We start from the raw sequence: 19,191 nt of genomic DNA on the forward strand, positions 1-19,191 counted from the left end.
TTCGGCGAAGGTGAACCAGTCACTTGGCAAGTCCCCCGCGAGCCCACCAATTGATGGTGCAGAAAATAGCACAAAAACACACAAATTGTGTTATTAATTTGACGTGGAATTTTTATTTTCTCCCTTTCGCAACTCTGGACCAGCAGAGGAGCGTGATGGCACGCCGAACAGCTTCACTTGAGGGAGATTGCATGAGTGAATTGCAACAGGGTTGATGGGTGGAAATGCGATTAGCAGAAGTCTCAACTTGGTGGGAGGTTGAAGAGGAGAGAATTAAAAATTCCCATGGAATATTAACTCGTAGCTAAACAAGCAAAGATGTAATGTAATCTGTAGGTTGGTGGTCTTTCTAATGTAGGTTTCACTTTGATCTCAGATTACAATATTCACCAAACTGACTGCGAAGATTCTCTCAAAAATTCAAATGAGTACAGACTGCAATAAAACATTCCTTGAGTGGACACTATTCGAAGCTCCCATTGCTTTTTCCAACAATTCCAAATTGACGGGTACCGGAAAGTTACACGTAAAACTTCCTCTTTCGTACGTAACATAGGCAAATATTTTTTAATATCTGTTTCAATGACTCCATTGTCCTTCAACCGGTAAGCTTCTCTTAAGTTCTTCATTCACAAGAGCCCTTGTTGGAAAATTGTGCTACAATGAGCTTTCAGCTTTGACTCCAGAGTAGACTTTAAACAATATTGTAATATACGGGGGCTCTCTCTCTGTCTTCACCGGAAATTGAAGATTTCCCCAGTCCTTCAAGAACGGAATTAAAGCGCGAAAGAGAGAAATTATTCCATCTGAGAAATTTTCAACCTTAATTAGCGATTATATTAACTTATCCAGCTAATTGAGACAATGTAGAGGAGGAGATTCAAAGAAAAATTCTTTCAACATTCTCACTTCTGGAGGTCTAATCAAATTTCGACGCACTTTATCTCCCAGACTATGAAAGTTCGAGCCATATTTTGCCACCGTGGCTCTCGTGGGGAAGACGACGAAGAGAGAGAGAATTCCATTAGAGGTGTTTTGCTTACTTGACAAGTATAAACTTCACATATAAATTTAATCGTCGGATAAGCAGTCGTGCTCAACAAAGGGAGAACCGGCAGTAATTTCATATTCTGTATGTTTCAGAGGGGTTCTCTGGCTAAACTATGGCATCTTATGGAAAAAAAAATTGAGCAAAACCCGTTACATAATTAATTTCTGGAGATTTGAATTGGGAATTCTTTTATGCTCAGGTCAAGGATCTTTTCTCTCCGACACGCTTTATTTATTCTACAGATTTCCATACCAAATACAGGTTCTCTATTCGTAATTAAACATGGGTTATCCTAGCGGTTAACACATGAATAGATGTTGATTGAAAGGATAAAATTTTGCAGCATTGCGGAAAGTTTACAAACTATGTATGATAATCCAACCCGAAAGGTATGTTCAGTCTGGAGGCGGAATATTTGGTTTCTGAGGTTCTGGCTTTTCCCGGATAAATAGCCTCTCTGCCACCCATCTTAATCCTCTTCTCGAGACCTGCCCTGAATCCAGGCGCGGTTGTATTTAAACTAACGCCATAGACAGAGAAGTTTGCCACCCTAACTCATCCCTCTCGTGTGTGCTGTGCGGTCAGGAGTGAGTGGTTTGACACGAAAGGTGAAGCATCGTCAGGGATACGATGCAGGTGATTCTCCAGCCACTTCATTAGCCGACGTCCTCGGCCAGATAGTTGGGGCTGCGAAGCGGCTCTATGCTAATTAGACCAGGCTCGCCGTAAATCCACTTTCGCGCCTCCCAGTGTGTCCCCATTGCCCTTCGTGAAAAGTTTGTGAAGCACGGCTGCAGAATTTCACGGCATGTCACTAATTACATATCGCTTGTGGTCGCCATGCAATATGTATAACACATGTAATTCATGCACACGGAGAATGGGTGGAAGGAATAAATGAATTTTAATGCAATTTCCACATTGGAAGAAAGACGAGGTGCAAAAAAGTGAGAATTGTCGGTTATTTGTCACATACATTAGAGTATTTTCCTCTCACTCACACACCAGTGATGATGCAATTTTTGCATTTTTCTCAAAAGACTTCATTTTGCGCAATCAACTTACGCTTTCAGTCACAAATCACATTTTCACCTCCACAATATTTCAATAGAACTCAATTTGCGAGGAAAAAATATTGAATGGAAATTGATACAGGCGCAGACACTATCTGTGCATGGAACCGTTTTGTGGTTGAAATCTGTTGAAATCATCTTGAAAGTAAGTATCTTATCAAATTTACAATTTTGTGTTTTGTTAGAAATGTTTTCTTTTATCCAATGTACTAATGTTTCATATTCTTCGTTGAAATCTGCGTGGATGAAATGTATTTGCACTTTTCAACTCTTCTGAGAAACATGTTTATTGGGGATTCAGATGATTTTATCACAAAATCTCATCATAAATGCCATTTTGAGAATTGAGATTTTTTGTATGAGTGCAATATCAGGGACTGAATGAATGTGATGTGAAGTACTATTGCGTTGGCTGTTTGAATGGGAGTCTCCCCAATTTATAATTGATTCTCTTTCATACACCCGTCAATTCTGCCAAACAGATGACAATTGAGATGCCTTAGAAATCCCCAAGAGTTTTGCTGCACGAAGACCTTTCCTTTGGGCGGAAAAAGATACTCTTGGGCGGAGGAAAACAGAAGCGGGTGTTGAAATTCTATTTAATCCTCGCACCAAAAGATACCAAATGATTTCCATCGAGATCTTCTGGGAGGGTAACTGCTAGGGATTTTCGTTCACAACCCACGCTTCTGGGTTCGCCCTTGAGCGTCTTTTGTGTGCGAATCTAAACAAATAGAGCAAATAAAATAGCAAATGTGTTTGGCACACAACAATTGCGCCGAAGGGATGATGATCGTCTTCCGCCCATTTGAGGTGCCACAGAACTTTGTCTCCGGGGTGATTCCCACCCCCCGACTGAGTGGATCCAATTCAATTTGATAAAAGTATTTAGAAGGAAAATTGAATTGTGACGGTAACAATCAAATTGAACAATTCAATGGGCTCCACTCTTCCGTATATTTTCCACCCGAGGAGAGTCTGAAAGCATTCCTTCAGTGAGTGAATTTAAATATTGAATGGCAATTATCTCATCGAATTGCGCAGACACTCAGAAGGAATGTTGCAATAAGCATTCCAAAAAGACAGAAAATTGCCAGGGAAATGCTGTATGATTAATGAATTTCACCGTCCCATTATAAGAAGAGGATTCAAGGTAAAGCGCGTGTCTCCTCAATCACTTTTGCCAATAATGTATAAACACGATGGAGATGGTGATTGAGGTGTGGTACTTACGACGATCATTTCATAATTAATTATGAAATCAAACATCTGGTAATTTATCAATTTCCATGCCCAAGAACAAACAAATACTTTTGGCTCTGCAGCAAAAAAGCTATAATGGCAAAATGGGCTTTTTTGTAGCATTGTGAAAATAAATTTGTCATTCTCGAATTTCTTCACGTCACACTTGAACTTTTGCGCTGGAATTTATACAATAGCTCATAATGTATCAGCAAATAAGCCGTCACTCAGAGATGTCCGCACGAGAATGGAATTTGTCCATTGCGACACTGATATGCAATTTGCAAAATTAATTATGAATTCCTCATTAGAGTCAGGTTATAAGCTTGCATAAGACCACTTTTTCTTGCTCTCCAGCCCGAGAAGATGTTTTCATATCTGCCAAGCGTCGAGGCAAATGTAGCTTCTCATGCAAATGAACCTCTGGCAGAATTTAGTTGCAACAATGTAATATCGGAGGCACTTGTGAAGCTTCTTGCAGCTCCCATTTCTGCCTCGCCAAACGTGAAGCTCTTCAGGTGTTTCACCATATAATCTCCTCCTTAGCATACAAAAAGCCGATATTGTGAGAAATGCAGTCTCTTCCGCATGATTTTTGCACACTGAACCACTTGGCGAGGAAATAAAAGGCACCGATTGGTTGAATTCCCATCTGTAAGCTTCATATAGAATTGCGCCCCTGATATTTTATAGGATTTTTTCCACTTGACCCTCTCCACATGTAAGCTCCCTGTGACCCCAGAGAGTTCAATATTGTGTGAATTTCACGGCTCAGCGGTGAGCGTCTTCCGGCCGAAGGTGTGAGGCTCCATAATGCTGTCGTAAAACACGAGGGAATCGCACATGAAGCTCCATTTCACATGATGACGCCTCCCTGAATGACATGGAAAGGGGTTACAGCAGCCCTTTGGCTGTTATTACAACTTCCACCAATATAAGCTTGACATTTGCCATGGGAGATTTCCCCATCCATAACAAAATTACCGTTCATCCCTTATCAGGTTTGGTGTATTCATGAAAATTTCATGAACTGGCTAGAAACTTTGATGCGCTTTCATCTCAGCAAAAACTCACAAAATTTGCATAATAAAGCTGGAATGGCTAACAAGAAACTTGTCGTCGCTTGATCAAGTGCAATAAATTTTACTCTTATGAATGTATGACCTTTTCTGGGAATAATCTTCAAATTTTGCCAAAACGTTAACCGAGATTTCGTAGAATTTTCATATTTAAATTAAAATTTCATGCAAAGGTTGTACCAAAACCCTGGCTGGAAATCATCCCTAGTCATTGCCTTATTTTATTCAACATCACTCCGGCACAAACACGTGACATCATCTCCCAGCAATATATCCACAATTCATGACAATATTAAAATATAGACACGATGATAAATGCAAATTTAATGGAATAACCTCCGCTTGCGACTTTTCCATTTGAGCTCATCAATTGCAAATGAGCTTTAAATATAATTTATTGTGGTTTATTTGCAAAATTAACATGTCAGCGTGTCAATATGCAGCCCCCTTGGCGCGGTGTCACTTAGAAGGAAATTTGGAATTCGTGACAAATGTGGGAAGACAAGCTTTTTGACGAACTGTGTTCAGCCATCTGCAATAAGGCGATTAGCAATCCATTTGTGAAAGAGGTGTGCATTAGCGAAAACAATGTTAGGTTAAATACACATGAGGCTGTATGGTGGAGGGACTTTTTCCACCCATTCCGCCCACATTCATGGTAATTAATTAGTGCGAGTCGTTGTGAAAACACTTTGCGTGATGTGCGTCCTGAGCGGTGGCAAGAGCATCCCTGAATTGAGGGGAGAGACCTTTCATTTGGGGTTTAATCTCTGTGCCAATCACTAGATTCATTCAATCGAATTTCTCTCATCCGAATGGATTCGCACTGTGAATGCGCCAGAGGCAAAAACCCCATTATGTTTAGTAGATTTTTCCAGTCTCTCTCTCTCTCATTCAGTGGCAGTCACGAATAGGGTGACTTCAGCGGGATGGGATAAAGGGTGGGGTTTTTTCGGGGTGGCAAAAAGGGACTCTGTGAATGCTATCCATTACACTTGTGATCCCGGCCATTCGAGAGAACTCGGGGTGTATTTGTATGAGCTGAGAATGCATAACTAACTAATCCAAAACGCTCCATCAATTTTAAATGAGCAATTTTACAACAAAAACACCCAGCCAAGCGTCAGAATCGCACCCAGAGAGATTTATTCCTCAGTCGCACGATTCTCCCCATTTGATGCCAGTCTGTGGGCGATAGGACGGGGAGTCTTTTGATTTACACTGTACACATGAGACAGAAATCCACTCGATAATTCATTGAAAAGTCACGGTTTCGGGGGAGAAATTGTGCTGAGCTGAAGGGTGAATTATGGCCCTTGGCTCTCTCAGACAGAGAAAGTCTTCAATGCAACCATTAATTCTGCATTTTGCGACATCGAGAATTGCTCGCCGGATGACTTATTGGACTCTGAAGGGGGGAAAGAGAATTGAGTGCCTGAAAGACAAAAGAATTTATCGAAGAACCCTCCAAATAATATAAATCTCTCTCTCAATGTTCAATTGCAGAAGGGGAGAAAAGTCTTTAAAACAAAATATTGTGACCACACTGTTAGGAAAAATAGCAATAAATCCTAAGCAAAGTTTTATGTAACTTGTAATAAAGATCGAATTTTAAGCCATTTCCGAAAAATAAACTCGATTTTTGGCAGTGTTTCTCCCAATAAAATAAATTATCGCATGAAGAGCACTCGAACATGCCAAATTGCAACATAAATTTCCATCCGAGCGATGTGACACAAAATCCATGAGGATTAGAAAGAATTGGAGAAAAAAGGTCACCCAGAATGAAGCAAAAGGAAGAGCATTAATTGAAAGATCTTCTCATTTTCTCACGCAAAACATTTCTTGCTGCAAATTCAATTAAGGAGAGGCAAATAGAAAGGTCTGTGCCGTTTGCCATCTCGCTAATTCCATTAATTTTTGAACGTCTCGCAGTATTTATGTGTCTCTATTCCCCCCGATGTCGTTCAATTGGGAAAAGCGTCCTATTGACTAAGCTAATGGATTATGTGATATTTCAGGCTTTTCGATTCACCATTGGATAATCGCAATTAATTTTCCGCATTCAAACCTCGCGGTCCCTGACAAGCTGTCCCAGCGCGAGATTGTTGGCTCTTTTGTAATCTACCTTAATATCTTATTTGGCAATTGTTTGCGGTTTCGCGATGGCCGAAAAAACTGTTGTTCCTGTAACATGATTTCATTAGTGGTGAAAACAAAAAAAGGCACTTTACTCCGTGTCCCGAAGAGTTGGGGAAAAATGTCAAGGTTGTGCAGTGATTTCCTCACGCATCGCTTGCCCGCCATTTGAGTCTTATCGTGGGATTGTAAGTTTCACGGAAGTTTTCGTCTCATTGTTAATTTGTTTTATATAACCACTTCTTGGGAATATTTAGCAGTTTGGCGCATTTCAGTAAATTAGAGGAGAAGATTAAAATTTTCGCTATTTTCATAATTGAATTAAATTTCTTGAATTCTATTACAAAATCTATTATTAAGGCTATATTAGTTGATAGATTTCCAAATGATTTCTCTTACGTATAGTCTCATTATCTTACATATGAAATGTTGGTCTTTTCGTGAAAATTTGCCCATTTAAATTTCACGCAATATTGACGATCTGAGCGAAAGATGTGACCTTTCTGGCAAATGGTTTTTCGCCGTTTTTTCCCCAGGTCAGAATAACCATCAATTTTCATTTCAACGGACGTGTTTGCCCACGAAGGGGCCGACAGTGTCCAGAAGCACACCCAAGGGAAGTCAGCAGAAACATTTACTTGATTTGCGTGCGAATTTAATGCGTGTGTCCACACGAGGCAGCAAGGCATCATTCCTCACGATCCTCGGCAATCATGGCCATGCACGGCGGTTCTTTCTTCTCGCCCCATAAGAGCAAAAAGGCACGATTGAAAGACATATGATTCCGTGCGATGGACACTGCTGAAGTGGAAATTTATGACTGGGATCAGGGGTGTGAGGTGTAATGAGGGTAATTGCATTGATTTATTAATCTGTCTACCAAGCATCCAATTAAATTTTATGACTCGATGGAGCGTCCTTTTGGGGCCTCAATGGCATTGGTAGAATGCCGGAAGGATGAAAGTGACACCGTGTATAAATTCCATCATACACTTTCCCAATCATCCTCCCGGAGAATGCTTTCAGGTGGAACGAGGTGGAAATTACATTTTCACAAATACACTTTTCCTCACTTTCTCATTGAACACCATTCCCGGGCACCGGCAATATTGTCCCCAGGACGAGCCGGAGCGCATCCAATAGACTCTTGGAAGACCTCATACCCGGAGTTGGATTTCAATTTTCTGCACGAAAAATATTTGTCCACACTCCAATGGCATTCCTGCGGAGAGACTTCCGCAGAGCATCTCTGCTTGTGCAACTGCAAGGAATATTTATTGTGCACATATTTACAGAAGTCAACCCACCCACAATTGCTCACACGCCCTGCCATACCTGCCAGAGGGTCTTTGAGAAGTGATTCTGAATTTGCGGCGGAATATGAGCTCATGCACTGTGCGAGCTTTTTTCCTACAATGGGTGTGTTTTGTGAACTTTGAGCAAAGACAGAAATTGATGGATTTTTATGCACAGCTCAACAGAGCAAAAGTAATCTCAAGAGGAAGCACAAATATTAAAATTTTAATGAGAATTTTTGCGGAAATCTGAAGGGTATAGTATATCTCATGCAGTTTTTAAAGGATTGGCAAGCTTTTCAGCACTCACGGAGTAAAAGGGTCTTTAATTTTCTGTTTTCCAAATAACACAGAGAAACATTTGAAGTTACAATAAATATTCCCTCTTCACTGGAATACTGCACACACAGAGCATCAGACAAGTGTAGGAACAATTATTGAACATACCTTGTAAATGCCATCGACGAGCTTTATCACTTCTTCTGTCTCCATCGTGTGGCTTTTAATTAAAACACTATATTCCACTTCCTGAAGTCCTCTTAACAATGATGGGTACTCCCTTACAGACACTGCCGCATTGTCCCTCTGCCAAGTTCTCCGGGATGAATATCGTGCGAATGAGTGGCTCTGTAATGTTTTCCCGGATGTATAAACTTCAGTGAATCACTGCCACTTTCTGAAATCTCCCGCTGGTTATAATCCTCTCACGCTGCTCCTGATTGTTCTGCAAGGCAATGAAAGAGGAATGCATGAGTTTAGAGATGCATAAAAGAAACTTTGCGCAACTTTAAAACTTCCACACAAAACATCCATCTTTCCTCTCATCATCAAGATGAAGTCTCTTGCCGCTTCACGCGTAATGAGATTTATTCATGTGGCAAAATAATCAACTTATTAAGTAATGTCTTTCGCGTCAAGTCACGGGATGAAACGGAGATGGTTTGCGCCTATACCTGAATCGTGAGGTGGTGCATGAAAGTGTTGGATTAGCATTCAGAGTTTGTGGGGTGTGAGGCTGGAAGGACGCCAAGTGAATTTGAAATGATGACGAGAGGAATGTCAGAGGAAGAATGTTTTGGCTAGTCTGGCAAAGACGATAAATTTGACATTATTTACAGTTCCGTGGCCGTGTTATTGGACTCAAATTGACTGTCCGCGATTCTAGTTTGCTGTGCCACCCACTTCGGGTGGGAGAACGTGCCAAAACTGCCAACCATCATCCACTTTCCCATGAAAATGGAGCATTAATTTAATGACTAAAGCTCTGCCCAGTCCCTCTGGCACTCTTCAACATCATCCCTTGTGGCCCCAGGTCTTCACACATAATTCGCAACCCTGCGCATTAAACTACTAAATCACTCGATTTGCAAATTAATGAGCTCCATTTCAATCACAAATATTTGACTATCGTTATTAATACACACAAAAACCAATTAATTAAAAGAGAAACAACTAAAGACAATATTGATAAAACCCTTTTGACTTTCGTTTTACTTCAATTGTTCAGTGTTCTTGAAACAAATCATTTTATTTGACCAGAAACGCTAATTTATTTAAGAAAAATGTTCAGTGCCCGAAGAAATAAAGTAATAATTTCAGAAAAATAAAAAATAATTTCCGTAGCCCATGATTGTTGTTTACACACCTTCCCAGAAACCTTCAGCGAACATATTTAATTTTGGTTTTTTATACTAACTACATCACTTGATCTTGTTGAACAAACTATGCATATTGCAATATTGTAAGATACGTGTGATAAATAGTCAATAAAATGCAAATATGTATTATTTGAAAAGTTCAATTTATATCATTTTTAAATTACACCTGAATCAATCTTGTTGCAAACGTCAATTTAAATTTCAGAGAGTGATTAAAATTTAAACAACCAGCATTTAAATTGTTCTTATGATGTCTTTTTGTGGTCCGTTTAACAAAGCATTCCCGCTGGTGGTATTTTGTCTAGAGCCGAATTTATAGCATTCAAGCAGAATGAATTTGATGGTAATCAGGAGATTTTGGCTGCTTGAGAAGGTCATTCAATTAATTACAGCGGTGAAGTTGTTATGAAAGTGAACATGTTGAATAATGTTAAATGAATTTTCATCCGTCTCGTGTCCATAATTTTGAGCGATATATAATAACATTCAATATAGCTGTAAAGTCAAAGTGATTTTCAATTAATTGGAGTGGAGGAAAGTCGTTAAAAGTTCCTGCTCTCCAGTGTATTTCGCCGGGAACAATGGGAAAGTTTCGCTGATAGATAGAGTTGAGCTTTTTGGGTGAGAGATAGTTGTAGTAGCTCATCGTACAGACAAGTGGCTGTAGTTTGCGGTATAATTAATGCCAAGTAGTGCAAATTACTCTTCGCCTCGCTTAATCTGCCTCCTGATATTATCATCCACCCAATTCACTAATAAGCTCCATTTTGTCAGGCAAACAGCCGGAGTGAAGATTTTAACTGCAGACTGTTTGTCTTTCCGCCGCTTTTTGCTACGAGGGTGCCTTCTCGCCATCCCGGAAATTTTGAGGAGCTCCCCAAGGAGTAAGCTGTTGAGACGGATGGGAAAATTGGCAGTGGGAGGACGAAAGGCCGCCCACATTTAATATAGTTTACCTTCACGACGAGGTAAATCCCGTAAATGGGGAGATTATATTTTTTGCTGACGGAAAATCATTTATATTCCGATTCTATCTTCGACTCCTCTTCTTTCGCTCCTTCTCAAAGGTGGAAAGTGTCTCTATGATGGCGGGTCTCGTGTGCTAAATTCAATTTCATGGCCTGAAATTTCATCTCAATGTGCAAGTCTTCCTTTGCAAAACATGACGAACTTTTATGCTTCATCTTCAGACTGCTTCTCGGCTATAGATGGTCTTATTGAATGCATCAAGAAGTGGAACGCATTGTCTATTGCAGCTGATTGAAATTCAATTAGGCTGTTTGTTTTATGATGAATTTTTATTTAAAAGAGAAAACACATCATATTGTGAAGCTGCTTCTGTCTATGTAGTAGATTTTCACAACTTGAATTTGAGACGCTAATTCATTTAGTATGAGTTCAATGTTCTCATTGTAAGAAATTGTTATCTAATCCTATTCATTCATTAGTCAACTGGATAATCTATCAAATGACAGAGAACTTTCCACAAGTCTCCTTTCAGTCGTTCTGGAATGAATTGCAAGCGGTTTTGCAAGAAATTTCACAGTCGCATGAATACAATGTCTGTGGCGATCAGGAAAATTAATTGCATGTTGTTGTATTGTGGAGTCCTTTGAGAGGAAAAAGTGTATAGAGAAACCTCACTTGTTGCACGAAGAATGTGGTGAATGATCAATCAATTAGTTCCAAGTGATCTCTCCACATTGTTGGCTGGAATTTGTGTCGGAGTCTTTCAACGATCCACTGGAGCATTTTATTGGACACCACAATAATCCAGAGTGACAATTAAAATGTTGCTTCGTGCTATACACTTTTCACTCACACGAATTAATATTCATTGTGATTAATCTGTTTTATTCACCAACAAATACTGCGCGCTGTGATCGATTGAGTAGAAGCAAAGGTGTTATGAAAGAAATGATATATCCAATTTGCACCTGTTGTATGAAAATCTCAGTGAGAGAAAAGTCACTTTACAACACAATCGAATATATTTTCATTGCTGCTCAAAGGCACACTCTGGAAAATTCAATTTTATAATTACTGCTCAATGGTCCAACCATAAACATGGTAATTTGTGTAGTCATCCGCGAAAGTGCCCAATTGTCAGATCTTCTCCACTGCTTCCAAGCACCCGGAAAAGTGTGTCAAAGAAACCGACTAATTGTACATATCATGTCCAGTAATAAAGCATTTTTCGTGGCTAAGCGCGAGAAAAATTGCCACCAATTAATCGCCAGTTAAATGCTCTCCCCACAAATACGATACATTAAACACTTTAATTGAGTTTAAAGGCATTTCGGATTTGATTGTGTGGCGATTAGACGACTAAACGCAGAGGACAGTGGACATACTTTCGGCCGGGCGACAATTTGCAATTAAATATTTGATGGTAGTTGGGAGAGTGATTTCGCAATGTACATAATCCAATACAAGCGGCAACGTTTCATTGAAATGTGGTCCATTTGGTGCCCCAGGAATTTGCAGCTACTGAGCTATGGTGGCTTACGACATGACCACAAACAGGAGAGGGAATTGTATGTGCAAGAAGAATTTATGATTATGGTGCAATCTCATGTTGAACTATGCGATTTACACAGATGAGTGAGAGTGAGGCCGATTTAGTGGAGATTTTGCACACACGAGAAGTGACCACCACATCTCAGCTGCACACAGATGCCGACCATCTGTGGGCAGAGGCAGTCGAAAGGCGAGAAAATTGAAAAGACTGTTTCCGAGATCAATTCCGGAGGATGGAAAGTGGTCTTCAATGAGCAGGTTCAGTGGATGACTCGAAAAACAAGATTCAATCTCAAAAGTAAAGATCTCTTATCGGTTGAACAAACTCTTGATTTTATGATATATTTTATTGGTCGGTAGAAATCAACGACCTAAGATCAACTAGGAAGCAATCTCATTGGAAAGGTATTTGGACCTGTTTTTAAAGGTATAAATGTAAGATGAGTGTATGGACTTAATTATTGATGCTCTTCCTTTCACAATCAGATATTAATATATAGAGAATAAAATCAATATAATTTCTTCAAAATCGCGATATTTGTATATTGTATAATGCATAACAATATTCAACCAATACACGAATACTTTGGATTACTGGCTTAAGTAAACAGAATTGTCTTGAGCAGAAGGAGATGAAATTATCGTGGACTTGGAAGAGAAATGATGGTCAGTGGAATGTGTGTGATTCCAGAAGAGAAACACAAATGACTGAATAATGGGTGGAAGGAGTCTTCTTGAACTCAGCCACTTAAGGGGCCTTGATATAAAGCTCTCCCTCCTTGGCTGTCCAGACATCATTCTCCGGCATTCTGGAGCAAGAGCATTGAATTTAATGTATGCGTTCTGTGGCATTTAGTTGCAATTAACCGCTCCTATTGCACTGTAATTTATGATACTTGGCGACCTATAACCGTATCTCGAATTCAGCATAACAGCAGCGCCAAACACTCCAAACACACTCGAGAGCGCCAAGTTGTCCGTCCACATTAGAACTACTCCGTACGGCCACAGAAAAGGTAAATATTTATACAGTGATCTCTGTGCAGAATAACTACATCGCACCGGCTGCATATGGGAGTGTTTGCGGGAAAATAAGGGGTAGGAGAGCGTCGTGTGAGTGTTTGCGAGAGAGTGACTGAAAATGATGGTAGGATTGCTGGAAATTAATCCCTCGCCCAAATTGCGCATACAGAAAAAATACGTGTTCATGTGGAAAACACCACTTAAATATTTGACACACCTGATGGACTTACGCCTCCACCTCAGGCAATTAGAGACAATTTTCTTGCCATTTACAGTCACGAAGATCATTAAAGGAGTCTCTTGGAGATTCAATAACAGAACCGTGTGAACAATATCTTGGTCAATTCAATGGCAAAATCACTCACAAAAAGTTGATAATCCGGAACTTTGAGCACAGCAAAAGTTACAGGTGAGACATAATTTGTGCTCCTAATTGTTCAAATGCCCGCGGCAGAGATTCAGACCCGATAATCTATCGTACCGAGACTGTATCTCGTTAAAATTGACGACACTCATAATGATGGTGAGCAATTAATTTTTTACCGGCTTTTCCATCGAAAATTACCATAGCAAAGTATATTTCCTTCTCAGCACTACTCATTTGGAACATTAGAGTTTCTCTTCCCGGCTGCTGGAGAGATTTGCATGTAAACGTCATGGCAAAAATACATATGATGCAATATTGCATTAACACTTACTGAAATATTTTACTGAAATATTGACTTCAGGGACAATTATCTAATAAAATTAGTATCATTGAGCTTATTCGGTAAAACAGTATTTAAATCGTGTCCCAAGATTAATGGGCATAAATGTGTGTTATTATGTTTATTGCGATTATATTGCTTTAAATGCATCCATATAAATGAATATTTTATTACAATCACTCTCCCCTTTTATTGACTTCGACGTTCATTCTCTATCATGCTCGCTTATTGAAGCCTTTACAGCTGCTAAAATTATGCATAATCATTTTTCTTTCCACCTCACTTGCAACTACGTTCTTGAGCATCAGAGTTGCAAACAGGGTCAATTCACAGCAGATGAAAGATGGTGTCAGATTTCAATCAGCAAACCTTTCATGAAGACACTGACCTTGACTTTTCGATGGGACTTATTGAAATTCTTAATGGGCGCCTTTGAGTGATTCTCATTGTTTATGCTCGCACTTTTCACTTTTACTGCCTCACTCAGCCATTCAACTGTTTAAACGCTATTAGCAGAAAATTGTTAGGCCCTGAATGTTGGAGGGGTTTCACATTTTGGATAAGAAAACTACTTAATCCTTGATTGGCTCTTGTGGTATTGGAAGCCAAATTGAAGTACTTTAATTTCTTCAAATACCTCAATCCTAATATTTATTTAGAAATTGTTTTGTGTGTGAATGATTTGTATGTACAATATTTAAGTTTAAAGTCAACATAACTGCTTACTAATTTCGAATAAGTTGAAGTACAAATTCCTTGTGACACAGCGAAGTGTTAATTCGTTTGCAGGTGTTATTTGAATATGAAATAAATTCACTCTCGTAAGTCAACTACCACGAGCGTGATTTTCTTATTAAAAGTACAAGGACATCCTTCAGGCAGCTGAACCATAATTTATCTACAGAATTGCTGCGGCCCGAGGAGGAGGGAAGACAAATGACCTCATGAGAGGCACGAGATTCTGGGTCTTCGAGGTGGGCATAATATATTGACTTACTGCAGAATATTGATCGGATGCCAATATTTTGTGGTATTGATTGGATGTCCCACATTTGCGGCGCATTGAAACCACACCAAGTCTATTTTGCAATGCTGCTTGTCTCCCAATTGACCATCTTGCACTAACTTGCGTGTTTAGCATTTTTTCTCACCATCCAAAGTCGAGTCCAAAGTGGAAACTTGCTTTTTTCCAACCACGCACTGGCATGGTTGTGTATCCTCTCACTCGGGACATTCTCACGACTCCTCGTGAATTTATCGCGAAAGTTGCCAATTTGCCAATCGACATCCCAGATTGATTATCATTTTGCCAGCACTGATGTCTTGAGAGATTATAATGCGATAATCGTGATTCTGTATATTCTTCATTGAAACCTACACGCAGAGTTTGTCTCTCTAATTCCTTTGGAAAAGTTACTTCTTTGCCTTCGCACAGGGGGTATTCATTGGGCGGAAGTGAGGTTTCGCGAAGATGACTCATGATGGCTTATCTGAAGACTGACGAAGAAGTTTAGAGCTGTATACTGATATGTTTATAATTATGAGCCTCATAGTTTCTCTTCGCATCTCCCCAGTAGGACATTTATTCGGCACAGTGCCAAGTTGTTTGTTGTCTTGTCGATTCGTCTGGAAGTTTTGGTGACAAAGATTCCATAGATTGGCCCTCGCTCAGAGGGTGAGAGGAGAGAAAACACTTGCCCATGTTGTCTGAGGCAGTGAAAGTTTCATATTTTCCCCCGGCACAAAAGAAATCCCCACTGAATAGTGTCATCTGAAAAATTGTCTCCGTCTCACGCGATCGTCTCCACAAAGAATGGGAAAGTTAATGCCCTCGATGGACATTCTTCTGGCATTTGTAAACACTTCGCCATCAGGGCACATTCAGTGTTTTGGCATAGAAAATCCATTAAAATCCCATTCCGCTGATTACAATTATCGTCCACTTGCACTCATGCATACAAATGAGCCATCAATTGGAATTCCACTTTTGTCCCACAGGCCAAGGAGCAGCCGCCACAAAAAAAAATCCACCCGAGAAATTACACAAAATTCCATCTACCGCTCACGTATGTGAAAATGTTAAAAATATGTCCATGCGGCGCTATTTGCCATTCCTATTGTATCTTGAGGTGTTCATCTTTATACTCTTTACGGGAATGTGGCGCAAAATCGAAGATGACAATGTTATTCAACGAGCGAGGCAAAATATTTGTCTTTTTCACTGCTTGAGGCACTCGTCCCAAATGATATGCAAAAATGTGAGTAGTGAGCAATTGAGGGAGAGAAAATATAAATGCAAATTCGATATCACTAGATCCAGTCGATGTACAATAAAATCAATATACGATATCTTTGACGTATTGTGGACAGGAATTATGCTTCTGTGTGACAACACTTCAAACGCGGAATGCACAAATTCTCATATTACACGATTTAAATTTATTCGACCAAAAAACTAATATAATCGAAACTATGCTGAGTCTTTTCTCAAGTTACGATAATGAATTCATCTCATTTGGTGGTCAATGTTGACATAATTTAGCTCCGCAAATATAAGCAAAGAGGTCGAAAACCGAATTTCCAATATGCTTTAAAACCATGTGTTTTAGAAAAATCATTAGCAAACATAAACAAGGGGTTACTGAACCATTGATGTTAATAATTTAATATGGAATGGTAGTTATGGCAGAATTGTAACGAATTCCATAAATTTTCTCATGTTTTTATCTAATTTTTATGCCTCTCACAATTGCTCAATGTGTCCTGAGGGATCCACTGGAATATTTCCGTCAATCTGGTGGCACATTAAGGGAGGCGGAGGGGTTGTTGTAGAGGACCTCACCCTTTCTCGTGTTTGCATGTCTAATTGGGTGAAATTCATTGTGTCTTTGGTGCCCAAGAGTTCTCGCAGAATTTCTCCAATTAGCAACAGCCGGAGATCCTTGTCGCGCTCTTAATTTGTTCTTATTAAATTTCACCAGAGAGAGAGACTCTGTAATCTATGGCGAAAATCCTACTCTATTATTATATCCAATTACAAACTCTTCGCCATCGCAATTGAGTGAATCCTCGCCGATGGTGAGCCATTTCCGACGAGATGACGGGGTTGTCGGGGGTGTGAACCCATACAACTGGAATAAACTCCAAATTGCAGCACTAAAGCATCCCATAAATTTACATTTCACCCACCCAAAAATTGTATAACGCAAAATGAGCAAAATATTTCCGTATATATGTACATTCACAGTGAGAGCGGGAAAGGAGATGTGTTATGCATGCACTTTTCACGTTCAAATAATTCAGCATTTTATGTTGGCAATAAAAATGCTGATATGATACTCATTGGGTTTCAATTAACTTGCAAAATTGCATGAGGAAAAACACAATTTTACTCTATTATGCGATAAACGATGGCCAACAAAAAGCATACAATTTATCCCATCAATTCAAATTATCAGTTTTCAATTGAAATTCAATATCACGATGACACTCCAAAGGTTATTTCTACTATTAATTGCTGGTCATTTGCCAAGCCATGCATGCTACAGAGATTCCACTGAAGCGATACTTATACATATTAAGCTTATATATGAAATTTAATAATTGAACGAGTGCGAAAACTCTATCGTGATTTTTTCTTAATTAATCTCTGGGGTCTTTAATTACACCGAAGAAGAATTTCTGATTAAATTATCTTCGAGAGATGCACTTGAGTTATTGAGTTAACTTAATTCTCGTTGCACAGACTCGCAAATGAAGGAAAGTGAATAAGTTATGCATAAGAAAAGTGTTAAAATCCCTGGCAGGACATTACGTTGGCTGTGCGAAATTACTCTTAACTAGCACGACTTCCTCCTTATTTAAAATAATTGATAATTTGAATACCTAGTTTGTGTGAAATTAGGAAAAAAAACACTGGCTTTGATTGAACCGCTTGAAAATTTGAGGCATTTGGTGGTTTCGGTAAAAAGCCAAAGAGTGTTGAAGGAGGCAAAAGATCACTTACAATGTGTGAGAGTGTGCGGGGAGCACAAGAATGCCGTCTGTCGGGTGATGCAATGACTGGGCGCACCTGTAAAAGAATAACATCATTGTACGTGGAGTTTTACACTTGGTCTTTTGCTCCAGCAAACATGGTAAGTTCTCTCTATTCCCCTCCCATGGACTTTTTCTCCGATTCGATATGAAAACCAGTTAGCGGAAAGCAAATTTATTTCCTATTGAGAAAAAAGGCACGAGATTGGCAGCAGAGATTGACTCGCTGGCTCTTTTTCTGCTCCTCTCTGGAGAGACTCTCCGAGGATTGGGAATGCCAATAGATATGTGCTCACAAGCAATTGCTCGATTGGTGTCACACATTTTTCACGACATGGTGTCTCCATTGACAATCTCAATGGCTCTTGACCAGCGGAATGCAAAGAGGTGAGGAGCTCGGAATGTCTTTTTGCCACCCATCCTCAACGCCAATTAAGACATTTTGTTTGGTGGGTCTTTTTTCCCAAGCAAACTCACATGTAAAGTTCATTCACAGCGAAAAAAAATCGTGTCGTAAAACTTTGTCAAGTAACTTCTTCGTGGCTCTGAGGTGAGAGTTTTTGTCCAAGGAGAGAGTCATGCTGTGCATTTGAATGCGAATCTCATTTTGACGAGAGATCATATTTTGAGATGAATGCAAATTTGGTGAAGATCTGGTGACTATTGCACGGTCTGGTGGACAATATTTTGGGCTGAAGATGACTTCAACCGCCTTCTTGCGAGTTGTGTAATAAAATTTCTGTTGCGTGGAAATGTGAATTAATTTGACACGAAGAAACACCTCGGCGAAGACTTGGAAGAGAGTGAGGAAATGAGGGAGAGATTCACTAGACCTCAAAGTACTAAACCGCAGAAATGTGCACGGCAAGCGAGAAGAGAGGAGTTTTATTTATTAAAACAAATAATTATGCAATTGACAGTGGGAATCATCCGACAGACACTGTGCATATAACATTTATATGTAGTCAGCTACAAGTGGACGTGATGAGGTCAGACAATCTCCAGCAATGATATTAGAGATCAATTTATGCAATGAATACAGACTGTGACAGAATACTGTTGGCACAATGATATTTCATATATATTTATAGAAAATTTTACTGTTTTTTTCTCGTTCTATTTCTTAGTGAAGTATACATTAATAGTAAATTAATGATATGATATCGCGAAATAGATAAAAGTACGCACAGACCGTGTATTTGTTTGCAAATAAGATTAATTTTCTAGATTTAATTTGAAAATCATTATTTTTTATTGTTTTTCTTGTGTTGCTATTAAAAGTCTTTTATAAGTAAACAATAGTAAAAACGGATTTCTGGCAAATCTTCCGTCCATTCTTGAAGTGTAATAGCGAAATTCCGTAAGAATT

At 39.4% G+C, this 19,191-nt stretch overlaps 1 protein-coding gene across 2 annotated transcripts in view; it reads right to left on the reverse strand.

Moving 5' to 3' along the window:
• Window positions 1–19,191, reverse strand: part of LOC132256769 (uncharacterized) — a 42,934-nt gene that overhangs the window by 9,759 nt on the left and 13,984 nt on the right. Inside the window, exons 2-3 of one of the 2 annotated variants that reach the window (XM_059753319.1) lie at window positions 17,794–17,859; window positions 8,327–8,603 (exon numbers count right to left, since the gene is read on the reverse strand). In XM_059753319.1, the coding sequence (XP_059609302.1) occupies window positions 8,327–8,371 (45 nt within the window). In that variant the 5' untranslated portion in view covers window positions 8,372–8,603; window positions 17,794–17,859. The remainder of the gene's footprint in view (window positions 1–8,326; window positions 8,604–17,793; window positions 17,860–19,191) is intronic. The other variant, XM_059753326.1, reaches the window with a different exon arrangement.

The sequence above is a fragment of the Phlebotomus argentipes genome, unplaced genomic scaffold, assembly GCF_947086385.1.
Source record: "Phlebotomus argentipes unplaced genomic scaffold, Phlebotomus argentipes genome assembly contig_6, whole genome shotgun sequence".
NCBI classification, from domain to species: domain Eukaryota; kingdom Metazoa; phylum Arthropoda; class Insecta; order Diptera; family Psychodidae; genus Phlebotomus; species Phlebotomus argentipes.